Source organism: Pholcus phalangioides, unplaced genomic scaffold (assembly GCF_987345545.1).
Source record: "Pholcus phalangioides strain wild (caught in Gottingen) unplaced genomic scaffold, Ppha-v1.0 ptg000010l_1, whole genome shotgun sequence".
Taxonomy (NCBI): domain Eukaryota; kingdom Metazoa; phylum Arthropoda; class Arachnida; order Araneae; family Pholcidae; genus Pholcus; species Pholcus phalangioides.
In genome coordinates, this window is record NW_028301603.1 from 37,825,479 (window position 1) to 37,851,265 (window position 25,787).

Here is a 25,787-nt window from a genome sequence, read left to right on the forward strand (position 1 = left end):
TCATTCAGAACTTTATACAGGTCCCAGGCATGTTGGGCAATCGATTTGTCTAGCCCTGGTGTGAGCCAGTTTCTTGTGTGAGCATGGATATGATATGCTGTGTCCACCTATGATGTACTTTGTGATTTTGCATGCATGGAAGCATTTTCAGCTTGTGCAGCTGCTCATAATCTTGGCTTAAACGGGACAGCAAATGCATGTATGTTTTGATTTTTCTCATTTTTATGATTTATATTTGTTTCTATTGTACTAATTAGTTTTTTTCATTTTTTTCAGCGAGTATTGCTAATCCTGAAGACTCGTGTCAGGAAGACCATATACCAGTTCGTGATGTTGGTCTGGGTGGAGGTTCCAAAGAACTGAATATTGATCCTAGGTCATCTGTGATAAATTCTCAAACAGCCGAAAAGGTACAATAAAAGTTCTCTAGTCCAGTGGTTCTATGGCCCCCTTGTGGTCCTGGGATATTCTAGGGGGGGGGGGGCACAAGAGAAAATCAGAAGAAAGGTGATCCACGGCAGGTGGGAAAGGGAGTCATAGAGAGCTGTGAAGAGGAAAAAAGCTTTAAAAGTGAAACATGGTTGAAAAAAATATTACTACTTTCAGAATTCATCAGATCTGTTCATAGAACCAGGGTCATCTTAACCCTTGGGTCTATGTGGGCATGACCCGAGTCTTCATGTCTATAATGGAGGGAGGGGGACTGCACTATATGGGATCTGGTACTATATGATTTTCATATGTTACTTCCAGCTAAGTATGGAGCGCCGCCAGAGCAACGGTTGATGTGTTGGAAGGGTCGATTTATCATGCATGTTCGTTGGATCGTACCGTATTTTACACAGACTGTTTTTTGACATATAATTTGACTTCTGGGAGAGATGATAATCCGCCATTTTTGAGTCCATGCCTAGCCAGGATTCCAGAGATTGATCTGATTTATTAAAATTTCATTCAAAAAAAAATAGAAAGTATCTCAATCTTTGATGAGGGTAGAGGTGTGGCCCTGGATAGGACAGGGATGCCACGGGAAAAAAAATGTGATCCATAGGGGGGGGCCATGAGCTGAAAAAGGTTAAGAAACACTGCTCTAGTCTATTTTTTTTTAACCTGGTAGGTTTAGCCATCTATTTTTAAAACAATGATTGAATTGAATATCTGCACTGAGCAAACCATCCAGTTTTACATTTAGTTTATCAAATGTTTGATCTACCATATCGTTGGTGAGTACTATAACTAGATAACTCAATTTTTTATCAAGGAAACAGTTATTTTCCGGATATTATGCTGAGGTGAGCTCGGAAAGAAAAGTCATCACGTCTCCGCCGGGACTCGAACCCAGGCCTCTTGCATACAGCATGCTTGCCGGTATGCAAGAGGCCTGGGTTCGAGTCCCGGCGGAGACGTGATGACTTTTCTTTCCGAGCTCACCTCAGCATAATATCCGGAAAATAACTGTTTCCTTGATATCTCTGGCTGAGAAAGAAGCCATCTATATCTCTCAATTTTTTATGTTTCTATCAGGCAGTAGACTAAGCATTATTTACTCTGCTTGAACTTGCGTTGCTAATTGTCTAGTTGTAGCCTATTTTGAAGTTGAATGTCAAGATGTGCTACATTTTTTTAATTACCTAAAACTCTCAAATTTTATTATCTGGTAGTAACCATATATTTATACTCGACAATGTGCAAAATAGTTCTCAACATCCGTTAATTATATTCATTGTTGTTACCGTAGAGCTCTTCCAACGGCGGTCATAACTGTGGGCCTCAGCACACGACTCTTGAGAACAACATGACTGTGAATCTGATAGCGAATCTCACGAACGCGTCTGACCATCCTCAGGTTCCTCAGCGGTATGGGCAGCATGTGCAACCGGTGCAGCAGGTCCCACCTTACCAGCCGCGCTTGGATTATACATTCCAATCTCTTCCAATCCAACAAGGGTCCAAAATGGCAACATCGGCTCTGCAAAGAATAAACCAGAATTCGGATTCAAGCAGCAATCCAGAGCTGTCCGAGGCTTCCAGACATTCCAAAAAATCTTACAATGATAAGAACAACATGGACCACTCTGCCACGCACAACATTATGAGTAATGAGAAATGCCCAGAAAATTCTATCTGGTATGAATATGGTTGCGTGTAATTTTTTTTTTTTAGGGTCTTTCAAAGAAGGAAAATTAATGCAATTTTTTTTTTTGTAATTAGTTTTATTCGTTGAACTGTTTTTGTCTATGTTATAGCAAAGCGTTACTTAGTGAAAGACTTCATTTTCTCTGTTTTCAATCGGACTCTGCATCCAATGTGTGTTGAAAAAAGTGGATATATATATATATATACGTATGTATTTGAAACACATTATCGATTACATTAGAAATCAACTATTTCGCACTTAAACATAAGTTGTATTTCTTTTTTAAAATTTTGTAATTTTTTTACTAAGAGAGTATCGCCACATGTTCTCGTGTATGCAGAGCAAACTGCGTCATGTGTGCCGTATTTCTGATGTAGGATAAGAATGTTAGATCTCAAATTTTTTAGAGTCTTATTATTTGTCGTGACTTTCGAAATATTTCGTGTGATACATTTTTGTTTTCTGTTCCTTTGTGTTGTCAAAATTTCATCGTTCGACATTTTCTTATTATCATTCTGCAGCTGAATAGACATGAAATTCTTACCATAATTTCTAGGAGAAAAGCTGCGACATTTGTATGTTTTATTTTGAGAATTTTTTCCAGACATTTTAACGATAAAAGATATATTGTTCATGCTAGTTTGATATACCTCTTACCAGGCGGAGGCTTATATAAGGTGCAGCATTTCTGACTTGTTCCAGATTTTTCTTCATCGCAGCACATACGATAATGCAACGTTAGTTCCAAAAAATTGGAATTCTCTGAAAAAAACTTCTTTGATAAACGAATGTTAAATGTTTGCACCTGGTAATCTACTTAATATCTGTATTCGTGCATTATTTTTACGTTATGAATGACATAGGAGAGACAATTAATGCTGTTGAATGTGTCATTTTTTTAATACTTCAACTGCAAGTTTAAAGAAACCTCAATATCTGCATATCAGAGCTACTCGGATTCTTATTCAGGAAAAAGTTTAAACTGTCATGCTGACTGTGAACAATCGTTAATATAGCTCTTGTTATTCTGGACAAGGAAACACTAATTATTGTGACACTGTATCTCCTCTGGTGTTGAACGAAAAATATGGAGAAACATGTATTAATCACATGAGTTGAGTAGCTATTTAATACCTAATTTAATTTGCCTTGGTTAACTGCGCTCTCAATAATTAAACTAAATTTTTGAATTTTCTCAAAAGAGACACCTCTATTGACTTGACAGCCCTAGTTCCTTGGATCAAACGCCATCCCTAAGTACTGGCATGCCTACGGCTTATCTTTTTCTCCAGCACTGTATGCATGTTCCTTCTTCACTTCCACTCTCTATCATTCTGTCATGTAAGCAAACCCTACAGGCTGCTACACACTACTCTGACGTGACGTAAGACCGCATCAAGTCAGTGTAACATTGTTGATTCTCATTTGCGGAAATTCTGTAATGTACCTACATCACGTCAGAGTAGTGTGCATATGCCTTAAGGGTTGGAAAATCCTGCCTTAATGGTTCTTTACACGCTCAAATGTTTGACTTAGTGAAACATGCCTGTCTGGACGTTAAACTGAAAACGCTATCATTTTTCTGGTTAATATTGATAAAATGATTAATTTCAGATATGCCATGGTTTCAGATAACGAGTTAAATTGAATCTCTCCATTGAAAGTTAGCATTTAGCTGGCGTTTCCAGTGTGTAAAGAGCCTTTTATGTGTGTAAATATACTCGTATATTGAAAATATGACATTGAATGTAACATTATTGCCAAGTTCTTCATTGGTATCGCTATAATATAAAACAATTCAAGGATCTATAGTCTATCTTAAATCTATCGATTCAATCAATCTATATGTTTAAACATTAATATGGAAGAATATTTTATATCTAAATATGGGTGTTGTGCTGCAGAGCAGAGTTACCTTCATGAAGTGAAGGTCTAAATTTTGCTTGATAAAAAAATGTTTTTTCCTGAAGTGATATCGGATGTTTAGTTATCTGGATCAAATTGTGCAAGGTAGTTTGATTTGTAGATTAACTAGCGATTTCTTACCTCTCCCCACTTTATTTTCCTTATGGAAAGATTCTCATAACTGGAAGTTAATCGGGACTCTTTTTTTACTTGAATCAAGTGACATTTCGACTTTATATAGTAGTTTCATATTATTCTCATTACGTCTTGTGCATTTTAATATTGTTCTTTTTTGCTTCATCTCTCTTTTGCTTTGAAGAATTCTCAACTATCGGGATTTGTGTTTCTTTTCTTTTTACAGAATCTCATATGACGGTGTCTTCTTGTCTTGAAACATTATTTCTATAAAATAGACTCTCTATTATCCTACTCTGGACTATATAGTAATCTGCCATTTCTGGGAATGGCTCCCTTCGTCTGTGGAAGAAGAAAATATATGTTATTGTGTGTCCAGAGTCCAACTTCGATCTGAGTGGAGCCCTGGGCAAAACAGAAATTAGGTGTCCCCTTGCAAAACTGCGGTCAAAGATGTTTCGTTAGTCTATGAATATATGCTATTTGAATTTTGCCCATGCGGAAATTTGGCCCTGCGTGTGTCTATATGCAGAAGTTGACGATATTAAATCTTTTTCAATTGCCTTCCAGTAATCCGCCATAACTCTGGATAGATATGTGTCGGATTAGTGAGAGTCTACAACAAGGGTGCACAACCTTTTTGGTCGACAGGCCAGCTATTTGATATTGTTAACACCCTCAAGACAGAAACTGGTTTGTGTATACATTGACTATATGTGTGACCTTTGTTTTACAAAACATTCCATAATTTTGGCTATCACAATAATTTTGCAGAAATTTTCTTTCACATATTCTTCAAACTAAATGTTTTTTTTTCTTTTTCCCGGGGATTCACATTTCGATCCACAAAAGTGCTCCATTTCCTGTCATTGGTGATTTCTCAGTTATAAATGGAGACCTTTTAGAACTTTATTTGTGATAATGGGCAATGTGTTCCACATTTTCCTGAAATTATCATGAATTCTCATATATTTTTTACGTAGGGAATATGACCTAGAGCTCCTTCAAAACAACCTATTTGATAATATAAGCCCCCTTTTTTTCAGCAGCGTAGGTGTATATTACATTGTGTGTATCAATACATTTATTTTGGAACAGCTTTGGTGGGCTGGGTGGAAACTTTTTTCAGGCCGCATTTTGCCCTGTCCCATCTCAGGCCAGAGGCTGTGCACCCCTGGTCTACAGTTTATCGCATTTGTACCTTATGCATTTATATGTCCATTTATACCAGTGTTTCTCTTTAGTTGTTAAGCTGCATTCCCATTCTTGTGTTCCCAGTGAATTTCAATTTCGGTTCTTGTACACCCAATACTATACATCTCAAACTATCAATGTACTGTGGAACCGTTGATTTTAATACCCTTATTTATTGCATTCCATTATTTTTTGTGGCTTTGATTCTCGAAAATTTGTATTTTTGATTCTCAGGTATTTTTTTTCATATGTTTAGATCTGGACGTTTTGTCGCCATTTTTTCCCCCTGGTGAAACTTTTATTATATTTCTTTTTTTTTTGTCTGGATTTTTCTATTTCATTTTTGTCCTTAAAATTAGCTCAGTTGCAAAATTACACAGTAATGGGACAAATGCTCGACAGGTGAAAGAAATTCTAAGTTACTTCGATGAAATTTTTATAGTTATTCTTCTGTAACGACCCCTGAATAAGAAAATGAAAGCTGTGAAATAGTTTTCATTGTCTTTGGGAAAAGAGAAATTCGCCATTTACTTTTAAATCAGAAAGCTATGTTCTTTTTAATTGTTCGTTTTTTGTGTGTTAGATTTCTTATCAATGTAAATACAATATTCTGCAATATCAAACTTTCCGTGATTGGAAGATATGTATAACAGGAAGCCTTATACCTTTTTTTTTTTTTTTAAATTACCTATCTATCGAATCAAATAGATGCAAGGCGAGTCAGAAAAGAATTCGTCCAATTTCAAAACCTTAATGCACAAAAGTATTTGTTGTATTGATTTTTGCGGGTATTTACTTTATTATAGTTTTAAATGCATTGTAAATGTGTGAAACAGCGATCACATGGCCCATCTATGGCTACTACCCGTAGATGACACCTTCATTTTCGACCAAACTTGATTGGTATATAATTGCTGTATGGCGATATGACTAGAGTTGGTGTACGGTAAAGCAGGAGTAGGCAATTTGCTCTATTAGTTGGCAATAATTGACGCGGACTACCACGAAGTCACATTTTTTTGACCAGTTGGCTTTTGTTTTTGGTGTGATTTGAGTGGTAATGAAAAATTTTGACTTACCATTTGACAACTTGGCTCTCATTGGCGATAGCTAGCATGATGGCAACCACTCAGCATTGGTTTGACTTCTCGACAGCCTGTGAGATAACCATATGGCTTGGATGACCATATGTCCGCCCTAATTTTTGACCCAATGGAAATTTTTACTGCCCCTTCCTTCTAGCTATTTCATCCCCCCCTCCCCAAGAGAGTGACATTGCCCACTGAAACATTGATACACCACTTTATTTGATGGCTAGCTCGTTGACAAACATCTAATGTCAGTTTGGCCTTGTTGACAGTTAAATCGACGAGATGACATGTACCTTGTATGAGAGACTCCCCAAGTGGAGTATACCAACAAACAGAGAAGATGTGACTGCAGACAAACTTGGAATTCATCCAGACGATCTCAGCGTCTTCTTATATGTGACCAGCTGCTGATGTAACGCAGAATCACTATTGACCACATGTCATTTGTATATACTCTTCCTCTGTCACCAAGACGCCATGTTGTTTAACAACACCACTGAGGCGGGCACCTCCTCACAACAATACGGCTTCTGTTCAGCAACCTCCAATCTGCCTCAGATGATGTGCCTCGATACCCAGTGAATTTATTAATAGATGAAAAATATCCAATTTATAAATACAAAAGGACCTTACTTTTGAATGGGGGGTGTTCCCTCGCTACTCGCACGTTCCTTTTACAATTTGATTGTGGTAGTAATGACAAATTATTTGACCTAAGGTTTGGCGACTTGGCTGTAATCAACGATGGCTAGCATGATGTCACGTTTTTCCAGGGAAAGACGTCGTTCCTACTACGTAATTTTCATGAAAGAAAATCTCCTTTCCTTTGGGTCCGTACAAAAACCTTCCTAATTCTCATCCTTTGATTATGGCGGCAATGGATGCACTTTTTGAAGTATGTACCTCGCAAACTAAATACAGCAACCACAGTGCAGTAAAATTTTAAAATCGGAAAATGTTGTTTTTGACTGGTCCTGTAAATGTAAGAAAGGAATAAGTGTGTGATTTTTGTAGAATATTTCTTTGACAATATCCTAGAAACGGGAATTCTAATTCTATTACTAATACTATAACTAATCTATGATCTTAAGATGATGTGTGTTTGCAAGAAAAATGTGCTAACTTTGAACTGTATCGAGAAGTTAATATTGGCTTTAATCGAGTAGCTTTAGGAAACGGACGTTGTAGTTTTTTTTTTGTAATTAACAGAAGAAGCGATTTATGTGTATTATATGTAACACAGTTGTTAACAGAACGAACACTGCCTCTTTCGTAATTTCAATATTAAATAAATAAATATATATATTTGTGTGTGTCGAGAGACTATCGATGTAGTTGTTAGTATCGAGATGGTATGTTTTCTGCATTTTGTTCCTTCGCTGTTGATAATAATAACCCCCATGTGTATATATATGTTTGTTGAAGATATGTCTAGATTGTTGCGGAATTGCATTTAATATAACAACTGCTTCCATATTTACCGATGTCTTCTTCCATCGTCCTTCGAAGCAGCTATATTGTTCGCACTTCATGAATCTTATGGTGTAGAATAGGTCCTATTATCATATTGTAATGAAAGATGCATGATGGAACTGCTTGGACTGCCTTCCACTGAGCAGTATACAGAATGTTATTGTCATGTCACACAGCTTAATTATTCTCGGGAAAAGTTTAAATGATCTCATTCTATCATTTTTGGAACACTCCTACGGTCGTTTCAAAGGCAAATGAGCGGAACAGAGCTGTTTAAAGCTCATCAATTGTCAAACTGTCAAAGCTCATCGCCACAAATTACTTTTGTGGCTCTAATGGGACTGATTGTGGTAGCCCCAGGGTTCTGCCATTGGCATCTTCCTGCCTCTGTTCAAAGGTGCTCAACCTTCAAAGAGAGTGCAGACCACTTCATTGGTTTGAAAATATGTGGCTAGACACTTAAGTGACCTAGAAATGTGCTGCTGGCCACTTACTAGATGTGGAATTGCACTGTGGGAAACGTAAGTGATCCTGAAATTTCTGCCTTATTTAGTGTTTACACAACCAGATTTGAGGTCGCATGTCACATCAGATGACTCAGAGGGTCACATTTGACTTGTGAGCCATGAGTTGAGCATATATGCACTAAATCGTGCATGCTTAACCCATGACCCCGCTGACCAAATGTTACCTCCGGGGTCATCTGATATCGCACCCATGGCTTTAAATTTTATTTCGTAAAAATGAACTGATCAGCACATTTTGGGATCATTTAAGGAACCCACTGTGCAGTTTCAAATCACTTAAATGACTTGCAACAAAGTTCCAGGTCAGTTTGGTGGCCCCTATCAAGTGGCCCATGGCACATTCCCGCATAACTTGAGTGGCCCACCACTTTCTTAAAGGTTGAGCATCCTTGATTGGTGAGAAGTAAATCGATTGAAGAAACCATTTCTTAGTAATTTTATTGAAGAAAAGAAGAGTGTTGGTAAACCTTTGAAGCTCTAAGGGCCTCAGAATGTGTGATAGTTTTTCCAAGAGGGTTATGTGACACTGGATAATAATATATTGTCCATACAAAACTGTGAAAACGCTTTTTCCTGGCAGTTCTGTCATTGTAGCGAAAAAAAAAAAAAGAATTGTAGAATCTCGATATTAATCATGTTTTTAATGAACAAAACTATGAGACTTTACTTTTGTTGCAATAAAAAGCTTTATCGTCAACATTTTCTTTTGCCTTTATTTGTGTGTGTGCCTGTTGTTAAAATCGACCTCTGCAACTTGTAATGATGGAAAAAACTTACATGCTGCCTTTATCTCTGTCAATCTTTTGGTGACTCACAAGGGACCAGGCAAGTGAGTGTGCAAGCATATATAGGAGTGAATGATCAAAAGAGTAACCTAGAAAGCTAGGGACTACGTCAATCAGGGGCTAAAATGGTAACCAGGAGGATGTGAGAGCATGGAACTGACCAAAAGATTGACGTAGAGTATGTATAGGCATGTGAACGACCAAAAAATTGACCTATAATTAGAGCATGCATAGGTATGTGAGCATGGGATTTTGACCTAGAGAACAAGGAACCAGGTAAGTGAGCAAACCCACCTGGGTGACCTAGAGTGTGTGTAACCATGTGAGTGACCAAAAGAGTGACAAGCATATTTACAGAGCTGGGGTAAGCAGGTTATAGCACAGGGCAGAGTATTCAAGAAATAAATTGATAAGAAAATATCAGACTATAGAATGGGAGGATGACAGCAAAATTTATGTAGCCCATAGGCGACAAAACTATAAATAAGCCTCTGCTCTTACTCTTTTGGTCATTTACATGCTCCAAGTCACTTGTGGTGACCCACTGACCTGGTTTCTCACTGTCTGTCACTCATTGATCAGTTTCTTTCTCTCTGCATTACTCTTAGGATTCACAAAATTTACTGTCATGCAATGCACATACTAATAATAATTCACCAACAGAAAAGTCATGGCTAAACAATGTGCCAACAACACATCCCCAGTGAGTGATTGAGCAAGTGAATATGGGATCAACTTAGCAATCGTATAAGAGATAAGTGAATGACTATGGGCAAGCAATTGAGAGTGATTGTAAGAATGACCAAGGGAGTGAGCAGCCATATAAGTGTACAGTAACTGTAGTCAGAGTGAGTGAATGATTGAGTGGGTGACAGTATGAGTGACTGACACACAATCAATTTGTTGACTAATCCTTATCGGGTAATTGTCATGTTCGTAAATTGTATGGGGCAGTGAGTCTTCCCATCAGTAAATTGTTGGCGACAAATTTTCCCATACAGGCCTTGCACTCTAGGTCAGTCACATTCTTTGTTTTACTGCCAGTGGACTATGTATAAATTTTGCCACCTTACTCAAATTAGAATCCCTTCTCTGCAAATACGCTTTTTGCATGCATTGCCGAGAGTTCTAGTAAATGAAGGACTTCAAATGACAGAGACGGCACAAAGTGAATTAGATGCATATAAATAATGTATTTTATTTCTGAACGCTGCGATCGAAATCTACAAATAAATTTCAAAGTATGTGGACACGACAAAGAAACAAACGTCTAATAATAATCTCACTCGAAGTATTTACACACAATCATAGGCAAAATAAAAAAATCGGCAACAAATATTTAAAAAAAATTCTACTCAATGGAAAGAAGAAAAAAAAATCACAGTCATAAATAAATACAAAGATCGATCATCCACCTTAAAATTGCATTGAAATTACACAGAAAAGACGAGAAAGCGACGCCACGAACATCTCTCTCATAACAAATATATAGGTACTGTATATATAAGCGTTTTCTTTATCTTGCAATAAATATCTGTATATAATTTCTTCATATAATATTGCACTATACTTATCCAAATTATGCACAGGCATATCTATATATATATATATAATAGTATAAATAACGTTTCTCTGACTAAAACATTCCCGTCGATGCTAAACCCAGGGCTCAACCACCATGATTGTGCAGGGGTTTTTTTCTCCTTCTAAAACTCTCGATAATATAATACTGCTTTTGCATGCTAAAAATTATTCGACTGGATATAATGATACAGAGCCATGCACATATAACGATAAACAAATTTCAATGACTGTACATAAAAAATCTTGGATGCGTGTGGACATATAATAGCTTTTGTCGTACCGAAGACTCTATGAAACAAAGTTCAGTGATAATGCCAGATTCTGAACAAAATAAAAGAACAGCGATGACATTTCGGTATGGAGCGAATGGCATCAGAGTTTTGAGATTACGCCAAGTTTTCTTACATTTTTCCTTCTTATCAATTTTGAGAACCGTTCTATTTTTGCTCTGAACCCAACTATGACTTACCGAACAATGATTAAGACCTTAAAAGAAAATAATAGTTGCCACCTGTAAAGGACAAAATGATGCGTACTTTCTGTGATATGATCGAGAACATCTTTCTCAAACGTAGTAACTAGCGATAAATCGTGAACTTTGGTGATGTATAATCAAAGTATGATCTTGCTAAGGCATGTCCCATACCTAGAGGGGGAGGGGGGGCTGACAGGGCTCTGACTCAGTTATGCCGCAGATGATTATTTGTTTTGTTCATTGCTTCATGAATTCACTATAGAATTTGTCCGTATGAAAAATTCTGGCCTAGCAGATAGATCACCAAAGATCCTGCTTCAGAGATATGAGAGATCATGAAAGTGAGACTTCGCTCTTCTGCTTTCACGGCCTTAGTTCATCGAACATTATAATTTCACTGCATTGAGCTGCCATGGCTAGAGTTCTATTACTTTTGACCATATTCTAGGGCAGGGATGCACAACTTCTGGCCAATGAACCAAATGCAGTCCGCTAAAAGTGTTCTGGTAGAAAAGTATCAATTAGCATATGTGGGGGGGGGGGGGAGGGTGACCAAAAAGAATTTGCCAAAAAAGACAAGTATAACAATAATATAATCAATACAAGTCATAACCTTTTCAGCCCCATCGTTGGGAAATTCGCCTGTTGTGGCTTTTGCATTTGTATAAGACAGGTTGGCAATTACAGCTGAAAAATTGCCAAATTTAGCCAAAAAAAATTGCTGAAGACAAATAACAGCGAATTATAGTAAAGAAAGAAATGCAAAAGGTAAGTTGGTCATTGTAGCCAAACAAACTGCCAAAGGCGAGTAAACTCTGTCAATTATAGTCAAACAAATTGTAAAAAGTAGCCAACCTTTGCTTTGTTAATGCAGAAAAATCACCAATGATTGGGAAACAGGGGGTTACTGAGAATCCCAATGGATTAAAGTGTAATTCAATCAAAAAAACTGTATACATTTGACAAATTTGATAGGAATACAATTACATGACTCTAGAATACGAGAGTCATGAGAAAATTCTCCAGTTGCAGCTCTGTCAGTAGAGATTATCTATTGCACAGAGTGCGCACAGGACCAATAAGATAAGCGATACAACCAACAACTTGACACGGACTGGTTAAACCAATAACGTTGTCTCTCTCTATATATATATATACTCTCTACATACCAATATTTTTCCTTAGTCCGTAGATTATCATAAAGGTTTCACTGTACAAAGTAGTAACACTGATCCTCATGAGACATCTTTAACCGATAGATAATATTTCTGCACAGTACAGATCATAGGTGGTTTCAGAGTCATATAATGCCACTGATATGCATATAAAGCTTTAACACAAAAACATTGTAGAATGGACTGAAAAAAAAAATTTGACCATTAACGGAATGTAACGATCAACCACGTTGTTCGATCATAGCTCATAAATAAAAATTGTATACAATTGCGCAAATTTAACAAAAAAGATGTACGACATAAAAACAAAACACAAATCATGTACACTAGAACCTAACAGACAATAAATAATGCTGCAGAATGATTATGACAATAGTTACCAAATTGCTTAGGTTCATTCTGAAGGGTCTGGATATCATGTGTCATAATCCTGACACATGAAATCTAAACAAACCTAATCCAGACATGGTAAAAATCCCGACATGGCAAAAAAAAATCGCGACACGGTCTAAGTCCAGACATGGCAAAAAATTCTGGCATGGTAAAATCCTGACATTACAAAACCATTTCAATAAAATTATGAATTTAACAGACAACAGGGTGTTTGCGGTGCGAAATGTATTACAAATAGATTTGATTTTCCAACGTATAAGCTACGCTTTCTGCTTCTCACCCGAATCTACATTTCTAGCAAGGAGGGGGCATCGAAGACCAAGATAATACATTAAGATCAAACTAATTTTTAAATTGCAATTGGCTATCTTGGTCTGCACCTCAACACCCCCTCGCTGGAAGAAATGTAGAATCTGGCCGAAAACAGTAAGTGCAGCTTACGTGTTGAGTAATGCATAAATTCTGCACCCCTCAACACACCCTGTTATACGTTAAATACAGTTTTGTAACGTCAGGATTTCAGCATGTTGGGATTATGACTTGTCAGGATTTCGACCTATCAGGATTGTGGCTGGTCTGGATATTGTTGCCAAGATTTTGACCATTTTTGAAATGGTAGCAACTTCATAGAATGAAAATTAAGGGATATTTTTGATGTAGATAAGAATTCCTTACAAAAACTGTTCGCAGACGATTAAGGAATTTTTCGTGAATGAAAATGGAAACAACATGGATTTTTTCCCGTTTGGAAAAAAAACTTGACATCGTACTTGCTATCACTGATTAGCGCGAACACATCAATTTTACATTGAAAAAAAATATTGCTTTATCTCTGAATATCATTCCATACATTGATTTTTTTTCTTCATGCCTGAGCTGCCGTTTCACATTGAGCTCTAGTTCCCATGTGAATGATGAAAACATTAATAATGAAGAGATTGTTGGTTTTTAGATGGCAGTGGCAAGACTATGCAAAGATGATGATAACAATAAAGATGCCAGATAAATATGATGGAAAAAAAATGGCTAAGCTCAAACAAATAATACATATATACTAATATGTTTGGAAAGTTCTGTAACATTTTGAAATAATCAGCTGTACATAAGTTGCATCATTTTCTGCCGAGAGAACCGTGACCAACCCATAATTACTAAACCACACATGTACCTCGTCCATATTCCTCTGCGGAATTTCTAACAAACTGGTACATGTTGGAATGTATGTGTCCATGTTGTGAACCTAATGGGAAGCTGGTTTATGTGTAGTGCTTGGTATAGTCCTGCCATCTGCCACATATTTTTCGAGCTATGAGTGAAGTGTAATGTTTAAAGTTTTTACTGTTGTAGGACTGCTGCTCTCTGCAGCGAGACATTTTAATAAGGAGATCGGCTTGCATTCGCATTTCAAAGTTGGGAACCACAGAAAAACCAACTTCAGCCTACCACCACTGCAGCGACAATGGGATTTGAACTCGGGATGAAGGTCTGTCACTATGACAACTCAACCACCATAGCAGTACCAACCCATAACTGACAAACCTGGAGAAAGAAAATTAGGAAATATTTTTTGCACGAGTATGAACTAATACAAAAACTTTACAGAGATAAAAAAAACGAGCAGATATATTTGTAAAAACTTGCAGTGGAGCTTTTTTTCAAAAAGGAACTTTCGTTAATCTTAAGGGGGTGTGTATACATTAGTGCACCGATCTTGTACAGTACAACCCTCTGCAGCAGTTCTAATCCGCTCGTGAGTACACAAACTTCCTTTGTGTTCTTTGACAAAATCTATTCCAGGAGGGTCAGTTTAAACAGCTCAGGAATCATTCATAACACTGTACAAATTACTGAACAACCAATCGCATATGTTTGTATTGCATGATCCACATGCTATTGTATACGCGCAGTTGTAGTTAAAAAGAAAAGTTTTTTTTCTCCAGAACAAATTGGTTTACAAAAGTAGCGCCTGAGTGGCATGGTGGTAAGATGCTCGTCTACCACTGTGAAGGTTGCTGCCATGGTCCTAGGTTCAAATCCTAGGAAGGATATACATAAGATATTTTCCCTAACAAGCTTGAGGCGACCATCTATACAGCGCCTTTATTTCCAACCAGGGTTTAAGATGGACAAAAAATTCCTTTCGCAAAAAAGTGAAAATGGGGGGAAAGCTTTAGCAAAATGCTATGTAATGATTGATAGTTGGATGTCTACTCATTTTGTACCTCCTGCATGCATTTTTGCAAAAGTGTGGTTACTACTTCTTTCACATTCTACGATTTTCTTTTGCATTTCGCAAAAAATGCGGCTGTAGCTTAAACCCTGTTTCCAACCCATTTCATTAATGGCAGTAAATTGTGATATCGCCAGAGTTGGTGTTTGGTGAAGTAGTGGTCCAACAGGTAGCATACAGGAGTGGGTACAACATTATGTTTACCGATCAACATTCAAGGGAGTTATCGGCATTTAAATTTTGGAAATGTTCTGTTTTTGAAGAAAAATAGTGGAAATGTTACCTTTCGATCAAACTTGGAGCTGGTTAAGTATGGAAAATTAGAAATTCCTACACCACCTATTGATTTGAGAAGGTTTCACCTAGCCAAGAAGGGTACCCCTACTACTCTCTCATGAGTAACATAAGAAATGTAATCATTCTACAGTGGAAACTACCATAACAGACACTCCTGTCAGCAAACGGACACCTTTTTAAATTATGGACAGGGGATTTCAATATATTTTACTATCCATTAACAGACAAAATTTGATGCCATGGGTGTCTATCATCGAGAGCTTCTACTTGAATAAGGCTTCGAAAGCACTTCTGAAAAATGTGTCGTTTTGAAAAAAATTCCCTTAACACCAATAGGAGAACTTCTTTGTTATGTTCCCTTTTGAATGAAAAATACCGAAGTGAATGAACAAAGTGAATATGTTCCTTTTTCTACGAAATTACCACTGCGATTTCCACCAAAATTATACTGTTTGAATAAACCCTATTGCATAATCCAACAGAGCTCATCCCAAAGATTCAGAAACGTATAAAAAAAAAAAAAAGGGAAAAATTTTCCCTTTTGAAAATAAGCTCTTCAGTTGTAGAGATTTTTTTATAAATGGAAGTAAAACTGGATTTCCCCCACCCCCTACTATCTGAAGTGAAATAACCATTAATCAGTATAAGGTTCGCTCCAAAACAGGACATATGGCCATATCCAGCTTGTAAGTCATCTTGCTGACTCAACTGGGGGAAGGGAATTTATGGCATAAATTTATCCGATAGATAATCAAATTCTTTTTTCCCCAAGGACATTGCACATTAGTGCTTTTGACATGGGGGGGAGGGGGGAGAGATATAACTCAAGTGTCCCATGGCACACTTCTAGATTACTTGAGTGGCCTGCAGTGCATTTCTAGATCACATTAGCTCCCCACGACACACGTTCAGATTACTTAAGTGTCCCGCGGCACATTTGCACGTTTTCAAATCAATCAAGTGGCTCGCACTCTCCTAAAGATTGAGCACCCTTGGCCTATGGTTTCCAAAAACCTGACATGAATGGAAAAAAGGGGGATGAGCTCATGCTCTTGATATTGTCTATACTCTATAAGCCCTTACTGAACCGTCTTTAGACTCATAGCTCTCACAAACACTGACTTGATCATTTGAAAAGTCCCAATGAAGAATATTCTATGTGCACGAACTTCAACAGTTTATTGCTGTTCAAAATCCAAAATTTTCACCCACAATGCGAATGTTGAATGTTTTGTGTCCACAGAAATACCCCAGTATATGTTTGATCCAGATGATACAGTCCTTTAGGTTGATATGCTTACCCAGTGGAGAATGATGCAACTCGCTCACATTCGACAAATATTATGAAAAGTTACAGAATTTTCTATACATATTAGTGCATATATTGTAACGTTCAGACACACACACACAAAAAAAAGAAATACTGGAATAGAAATACTATTCTTTGAAATATGTATGACTAAAAGGAAAAAAAACATGAAATGAAAAACGACGTATAGAATACTTGCATTGAAATAAAGGAACTGCATAATGTATAGAATCGGACATAGAGAGCAGTAAGATTTGCATTATATACAATTTATGGAATTAAGTACATTATGTATACGTTATATTACTGACTAGTCAAAGAGAAGTTGAGCCCCAGCGTAACCTGTCATGCAACCAATGAGAATCACAACTGTATGATTCGTGTGACACACTTCTTGCGCCTCATCTTAAGCCTCTCGTATTCCTCGTTATCGGGAGAGGTTTGATTGCTGCGTGACCCTGCTCTAAGATTCATGCCAAAGTTCTGAACACCCTTGGCAATTCTGGAGAGCGGAGAGAGGACCAAGTCCTTCTTGATCATGATGGGGGATGACAAAGGGTTGGTGAGGTTCAAGGACGACAGCGAAAAGTCCTGGATAGCACTTTCGCTGTGGGAGGTCTTCATTTTTGCATTCATTCCCTCAGAGTCTAGGGTGACCTCTTCCTGGACTAACAAGTGCGACACCTCATTGGTTGTTGCCGCCACGCACGGTCTGAAATCTAGATCCTCGGATGACTTAGACAGCTTGCGGCAAACGGCTGTCTTCGTTGATGACATGACAGCATCCTCAGGCTTGGTGTAAGCTGCTAGGTTGCTCTCTGTGCTAATGTGTATCTGAGGCATCTGGGATTTGCAAGGCAGAGGGAGGTCGCTAGGGCACTTCACTTTCTCTCGGGTAGTGCAGGTGTTCTTCTTGTGCAGTTGCTTCATTGACGCTCTCTTCATGGCATCTAGGACGAAATCGTCTACGTCTGTCAAATTCCGGCACCTGGAGCTTTGTTCGCGAGTATCTATGAATACGAAATTCTCTAGACTCAATCTCAGGCTGGGGCTCGTGGCCAAGATACCACAGCTTTCTAGCACCGCATCTTGTTTTGGTGGGTTTCCGTTGATGACTGGCTGGTCGAGGTACTCGGAAGAAAGATTCATGTCCTGCTCGTCGATGTCACTGAACTCGCTATAATCGGAGCTGAGGGTGCGATCACTGATGTGCATGGGATAGGTACAGGTATTCTGCTTTTTGTAATACGGTACAGATTCTTCTTCAGATTCTGAAGAACTATCCATGCTGAAATGGGGGTGCTATAAATGAGAAAAGAAGAAAAAAATATCAATCAATATCTGCAAACAAGTTATTACGATCAATTAAATACTATTCATTACTAATTATTCACAAAAGATATAACAAATGGTTGAGTTGTGAGTTTTGAAACATGCGTTATTCTGAACAAAGAAGGGGGGGGGGGGCAAAAAGTCTAATTACTATTAAAGTTATAAATGCATTTATAGTTGTGTTCGCAATCATGGATACCCAATAATTTTAGACTGGGGGATGCCACCATGTGGCATGCCATGGAACTACGAGTGACATGCAAAAGTTTTCCCATGCAAGTTCTGCCAAATATCTGAAGTTAAATAAAGATAACGAACGTTCGCGAAATAATTTCCAATGGTAAAAAATAATTCTAATTTTTCAATTTATTCTAATTTCTGAGACAGATTTCTCGAGACTATAGGGCAGTAATGTAGTCAAAACCTGAAATCTTCAATATATAGGGATTATACAATTAGTTCAACTATGATTTGATACAATGCCAGAATGATGTGGAAAAAAATTGTGCCATTAAATCTCGGTTTGACTGTAAATGGGGGTTTGACTTGATTTTTTTTAATTTTATATAAGAGTTACAGATCTAATAGTTCTGTTCAACATGGACTGTTCTAATGAGTTTCAGGGTCTGGGGCAGGGCCATAGTGTGCCTTCTCTGGGTCCCGGGGCAGACCCGCTTGAAAGGCCTTATTATTAGGCAAAATAAATGTAAACTTTTGTGGGGGTGACCCATTAGGCTCAGGGGCAGTGCCCCGGTTGCCCCAGCCTAGTTATGGCCCTGGTCCGAGGACCAAAAACATCAAGGGATATCCGTTTTCAACTTCTGTAAAAAATGTCTTTTAGCGATTGATAGCTTAAATTTAAAATAGCAAAATAAAATGAAAAATGAGGTCAAAAGAAAAAAAAAATCAGAATGGATAAAATTTTTTAATAATTTGCATCAGCCCCCCCCATTTGATTCAGAGGCTTTCAATCAAGCCTCAGAGAATACTAATGATCGAGAGTCAATAGAGCCTGTGCCTTTATCTTTCTTCCTTAAAAATACACTCCATGTTTCGGATCGGGCAAGTAAAAAGATGCATATAGGCATGACTATCTCATTACTATTTATTTTTTGCCTATCCACAAATATATCTACAAATTTTTTTAGCTGAATTAATGCTAAAATGAAATGCTAATTAATTAATTAATTTTTTTTTTGCCAGTCCACAAATTACTTCCTCCATCATTTTATGCCCGCACACAATGGCCATCTTTAAACCGAGATCTATTGTTAACATCCGATTCTGGACTGGACTAGTTTTCTTCCATATCTGAGAGGTCGGTTCATAAAACCCCCTTTCGCAAGGACCCAGTTTAGGTAGTGAATGTGTTTTTGCGGTCCCCGTGGCACTGATGTTTCAAAGATTAAGGCAGGGTACACACCAGACTGTGCAACAAGCGATACGATGCACAACGCAAGAAAAATCAACACAAATTAGTTAAAAATGTGAAATCAATACCGGTTCCATGTTTTTTTAACATAAATCCCATGTTTATTTTGTTCATGTTGCGGAATGTATTGCTTGCCGTATTGGTTCAGTGTGCACTCTACCTTGCAAGTTTTGTGATTTCAAAACCCGCTTACTACTTGACAAAATCTTTTTGACTGAAGGTAGCATTATGTGTTATGCAGGTGGCATTTATGTTCCGAATTACAAGTGAGAAAACTGATTATGAATGAATATTCACGATTAATTTCCCTCTCTGAAATTTGAGAGTGTGATTCCTGCTGGATTATTGTTAGTTCTTTGCAATTCTGCCACTCATAAAGAGATTGTTACAAAATGGAAGAAAGAGTTGGGGAAATTCATGCGATGCTCTGCGATTTAACACTCCTTATTTGCACACATTCATGATTTTACAATTGTTACTTGGTGACACCATTCAGCACTTTTTATTTGGGGACACTGGCAACTTGACACATTATTTATCAATATTGCCTGTTTAACATTCGTTTCTTTTTTTAGGGACATTGGCAAATTAAACCGATCACCAATGTACAATTACAGGAAACTACTCGATTTCAAGGTTTTTGGGAATAAAATCAAGAGCAGGAACTTGCTAGGAAATTTTGAAAATCAATTTGTAAAAAAATCAGTGACCTTCTCTCTTATATCATGACTTTGTCTTAACTTCTTTGACCACCTTCGCATTTCCATGATGGTCGACACAATACTTTCAAGCCATATTCACATTAAAAAATATCATGATAGTTCAATGAACTGCGACCTGGAATATCTTTTCAAGGATTGAACATGATGTTCACTTGATTTCTACGTGTTAAATACTGTAGTTTGTGTGCCATTTTATTTAATAAAATTATTCAGTAATAAGAGAAGTAGAATTTAAAACATGAATGATTCAGGTAAAAAAAGATGGTTTTGCACTGAAGAGTCATGCTCTAATGGAAAATGACTGCTGTTCAGATGTAACAAAACTACAGTAAAACCTCTGTAAGTCGCCACCTCATGTTATCGAAAAATTATGACGGCTTAGAAATGCCGTCAGTCTCAGTGTGCAATATTGTGAAAATCTTATAAATTTAAACTAATACACCATTTATTAAAATATGAATGAAAAATTACAATATTACTAAAATTTATAGATAGCAAAAGAAAAAAATAATAGAAATTTTTTACCTTTTCTGATCTCTTATTACTTAACTTATTATGGTAAAATGTACTGGTACTCTTTGATTTATACTAGTGATTTTTATTTTAGACTAATCAGAGCAACTGTTAGAATAGTTAGCTTTTCTTCGCAACAGAACTATTACATCAGGGTTTAAGCTAGATAAAAAATTCCTTTAGCAAAAAAGCGAAAATGGGAAAAAAAGCTTTAGCAAAATGCAGACATGCCAACATTGGCTTAAAGCTTGTTGGTAGTGATGAATGTTCAGCTTTGCCATGTGAAGGGGGAGGGGGTACCCCTGTAGGAAATCATAATCATAGTGCAATAAAAAATAAACTAAATTTTTTTAAAATTTTAATTGAAAGTTCGTTAAAAATAGCACCTTATTGGCACTGGAACCTAGAAGGCTCAGACCACATGACCCATCCCCCCTCCTGAAGCAACTATCTGAAGTCGCAGAGTCAATAAATAATTCATGGATATTCAATGTACTCCCGACGTGCATACGCCCTTGTGGGCCGTATATGAACGTCTTGCAACCCTAGACTCCATATATCTTCTTGTTTTGTTCTAAGCATGATTCTACTTGGTTCTGTTAACCCTAGATCCCCCTTCCCATGCCTGCTTTCTTCGTATCAGAGCTCTTACTGTACCTACGATGAAACATTCTTTCCGACACAAGTTCTGCGAGCTCGACCATGCGCTATACAAATGAAGCCGGATCTGGACCCGCCGCGAAAAATCTGTTCACTCCACTGTATTCAAGCACTCAAAACCTGTTTTTAGCCCACAGCGTGAGGCAGTTTTGACGGAAAACAGGTTTTTGTGGGGTGTAGCTTTACAGATTGCCTTCCGCGCACAGACAGAACAGATGGGTTCCGAGTTTGTCTTCTCTTGAACTCTCTCATGTGTGCATAAAAATTCATCGTTATGGTAAAGATCGATGCAATTTGAAAAAAAATAAATAAAACACCGCAAGAAATTCAAAGACCCGATTTTTTTAGTATTGAGAGTGTCTCCTTTAGTTTCGTAATTTATTGCAGCTGTCTGTGGAAACTACGGACAATCTGTAGCAGTTGGCAACTCTTAAAATGCTAATGATTGATAGATGGATGTCTACCCGTTTCGCGCCTTCTGTATGCATTTTTTGCAAAAGTGGCTACTACTTCCTTCGCATTCTAAGATTTTTTAGCATTTTGCAAAAAATGTAGCCATAGCTTAAACCCTGTATTACATATTAATTTTACATATACATGAAATTTAATATATTTTAGTGTTTTAGTTCTTCATCAGTAGTTCATGATACAACTACAAGGTAATCTCGAACACAGGGCCCACTTTTGACTCGAGGGGGGCTGGGCAGGGAAAAGTAAACATTAAAACACCTCAACTTTAAAAAGAATGTCTGGTTTTTCAAAGATATTTTATCACAAAAATTAGAACTTTGCCTGCTTTTAATTTATACAAAAAAAAAAAAAAAAAAAAACACATGCTTTTAAGACGAATAAAATTTCAATTGGTTGACATGTTTTGGCTCTACAATGGAGGGCCATCATCAGGGCCTCGTGGTCAGAAATCACACAAGTGAGTCGTTAAAGGGGCGATGTTTATGTTTAGTTGTCTGGAGAGTTTGCCTTTGTAGTTGCTGAGATCAAGTGGTCTTTGGATGCGAATTGGGGTGCCATCTGTTGCAAAGTGTTGAAAATTCTGTCTCGACTGAGGTTAATAAGGCCTGCCAAGCTGACGAAAAAAAATAATATGCTGCTTTTTCTCGACATGCTCATTAAAAAGACAGACACTGAATTTCAAACATCTGTGTATGGTAAGCTATTCCTATCTCCATGCCACCCCCCCCCCCCCAAGCAGAAAATCCTTTCGTCCTCCCAATCAGAAACTTTTGGCAGTTTCTTCTTTTGTTTATCGCGCACTAAAACATTGCAGTGATTCAGCCTCCCTCCAGAATGAACTCGATTTCCTTCATGACATCGCATTCGATCGTGGGTTTTCACCTTTTCTCATCAACAAGATCCTCAAAAAAATGACCCTGACACGCACCACAAACTTGCTCCCAGCTGACTCAAGAAGGTTTTCTAATACTGTCGTTCTTCCATTCGATTCTTCAAGTTTCAAGATCTCATCCATCTTAAAGAAATTTAACTTCCATACAATATTCAAGCCAACAAATAAACTCAATTCAAAGATCCTATCTCACCCTCCAAAGAATCTGGTATTCACTTCATCTAGTGCTGTCTTAACGCATGGGCCCACCCGGGCACAGTCTGGGGGTGTCAAGAGAGAAGGGGCCTCATAAAAATGAGATTTGGTTGCAATTTTCTAAAATTTACTTGGTAGGGCCTAGGAAAAGCCACTTGGCCCGGGGGCCCATGATGCTCTTAAGACAGCACTGACTTCATCCCATGTAAAAATTGTGAAAAAGGGTATATCGACCAAACTAGGAGAAATCTTAACATGCAAGTTCTCGAACACCGAAAGCATGTTGAGAAGGGACAGACAAATAGTTCGGCTATTGCCCAACACTGTTGGCAACTTTCACTTAATTTTCATTTTGAGAAAGCGTCTGTTTTTAAAAAAGCAACACATAATTCCGAACTGAATTTTCTCGAGTGATACTTCATCAGAACTTGCCAGGATTTCTTCGTTAATGATGGAAGAACACGCCACCTATTTGGTCAGCTTGGACAGGATATATTAACCTCGGTCGTGACAGAATTTTCAACACTTTGCAACAGATGGCACCCCAATTTGAGTGGTCCAAAGACCGCTTGACCCCAGCAAATACAAAGGCAAACTCTCCGGACGACCAAACATAAATATCACCCCTTCAGTGACTCACTTGTGTGATTTCTGACCATGAGGTCCTGATGACGGCTTTTGATGGGTCAACCAATTAAAATTTTATTTGTCTTAAAAGTGTGTAATTTTTTTTGTATAAAAAACATTGTTTAAATTTGAGCCCTAAATTAGTGGGAGTCCATACAGAAATCAGGTCTAGCTCAAACAGCCCTTAACATTTCAAACCCTTAGTCTGCAAATGAATTTCCCCAGCGTAACTTTTGTTACTTAAACTGTCCTGTTTTGGTACATAGGCTTTTTTTGGTAACTTTCAACCATATGGCAATACTAACAAGCTCTTTTTTTAGTGGATACCGTAAAAATAATGTTTCTCCCTCAAACTTTTTCATAGTGACAAGTTAACCGAAATTAGGGGCGAGTAAATGAGGGTTTAATAACATTGTTGTCTATAAAAACTGGAAGGGCCTGAAGAAAAATGACGACTTAACCGAAGTGAAGACTTAATGAGGTTTTACTGTAATTAACTAAAAAAACATTTGTTTCAGGCATTAGAGTTTGTTAGGTCTACTATGCAATCCATAAGTATTCACTTCATTCAAATTTGATTTTAAAAACATTAGTCCTCAAACCAAGAGATTGGTACTCTGAAAATCCTGGCATGTTTCTATTCCCCCCCTCCCCGCTCTAATGGTAAGTAGATGAATAGGTCAGTCTGAATTTATCATACAGAATAGAACACGAAAACTCACAAAAGATCCACTTTTTTCTTGCACAGAAGCCAAAGTAGGAGGTACACAAGAAGATAAAGACCCATTTCCAGTCTTCTTACCAAGAGTCTTGACCGACCTCATCGGGTTAAGCCTTGCAATATTCGAGGTCATGTTCTTGAGTGCTCTTGAACCAACATTCCTCAAAGAATTCAGCTGGCCTTCAGATATGTTTCTCGGCATAGACGAGAATGAGGGCAATTCAAGGTGGAAGCTTCCAGAACCCGAATTTGCCATGCAATTGTGCCCATACCGATTGTGCTTGAATATCCCGGCTCTGACACCAGCCTGAGATAGTGGCATCTTGCTCTTCCGGCGTTCCAGCTTACCCTCAAAGAAAGGTACATTCAAAGATTTGACACTCAAGGCTACCTTGAATGCCTCGCATATTGCTTTCAAGGACTCTAGAACATGAAAATATATATATATATATTATAACTATTTATTATTGTTAATCAAAAAATAAATTTTAGAATTCGTTACCCAAAACTAAAAATTGAAGTAAATAGATGCTGGGGAAAAAAATTCACACAAATGCAGCAAATTAGATACACGTTGCAAAAGTAAAATAAAATTACCAGCTGCTTCTTCTTCGCTTGAAATTGGGACAGCCATGTTGTTGAAGAAACGAGTGTTCGTAGAACGGAACATGTGAAAATATCCAGACTGCGCATTCACCGTATAATGCAATCTTAGGCAGTGGTGTTTTGCCTTGAAAACACTTGGCTCGAGTCCTGCAACAATAAAGAAAAACTCGTAAGCTAAAGAAAATTTATCAATTATTTTTTCTGTAAGGGTGATAAAAAAATTAAAGAGTAAAAAAAAAAAAGAGCTATTTCAAAAAAGGAAAGGAAAGAAAAAAAAATTACCGAGTTCGATTCTTTCAAGATCTTCCAGTAAAACTCTTTGGTATTTTATGATTCTGTCCGTTTGGTCATCATACCTGAAAAGTTTAAACCACATTTGATGAATGTGTTCAAATATTTCAAATGAAAGATAGACGGCTTTTTCTCAGCCTAATACATCAAGGAAAATAGACATTTTCTGGATATTATGCTGAGGTGAGCTCAGAAAGAAAAGTCATCTGGTCTTCGCCAGGAATCGAAACCAGGTCCTCTTTCAATCCGGGCAACTGCATTATCATATACACCATTGCAGACACGACACTGCCTTCCTTAGAAGGGAATTTGCTGAAGTTAGGGGAAAAGCTACTAATGCCTTTACTCCATCATCTCACCCCAACAGAAGGCAGGGGTCATGTCTCCAGTGGTGTATATGGCAGGACTAGACAAATCACCGAAAACGTACATGAGTACTGAATAATGGATGCTCAGATTCATATTTTACATGCCGAAAAATATTATCACTGTGAATTTACTTACTTTTAAAAATTTTTAAAATGAATTGATTTATTTTCATAAAATATATGTGAAGTGGTATAATTTTTTTACCGATGAAAATTTTGAAAGAAATGTGAAAATTCAAAAGGAAAA

At 37.5% G+C, this 25,787-nt stretch overlaps 2 protein-coding genes across 2 annotated transcripts in view; one reads left to right on the plus strand and one right to left on the minus strand.

Annotated features, from left to right (window-relative positions):
* The window catches only part of LOC149081401 (uncharacterized), a 39,177-nt gene extending 30,018 nt beyond the window's left edge, over positions 1-9,159 (plus strand). Inside the window, exons 30-31 of the mRNA XM_089238220.1 lie at positions 277-410; positions 1,739-9,159. Of these exons, the coding sequence (XP_089094346.1) occupies positions 277-410; positions 1,739-2,149 (545 nt within the window). The 3' untranslated portion in view covers positions 2,150-9,159. The remainder of the gene's footprint in view (positions 1-276; positions 411-1,738) is intronic.
* Positions 9,160-10,429: 1,270 nt separating this feature from the next.
* sp3 (phosphatidylinositide phosphatase spermathreecae) overlaps positions 10,430-25,787 on the minus strand; it is a 41,889-nt gene continuing 26,531 nt past the window's right edge. The window contains exons 15-18 of the mRNA XM_089238221.1: positions 25,164-25,237; positions 24,873-25,028; positions 24,277-24,698; positions 10,430-18,012 (exon numbers count right to left, since the gene is read on the minus strand). Of these exons, the coding sequence (XP_089094347.1) occupies positions 17,074-18,012; positions 24,277-24,698; positions 24,873-25,028; positions 25,164-25,237 (1,591 nt within the window). The 3' untranslated portion in view covers positions 10,430-17,073. The remainder of the gene's footprint in view (positions 18,013-24,276; positions 24,699-24,872; positions 25,029-25,163; positions 25,238-25,787) is intronic.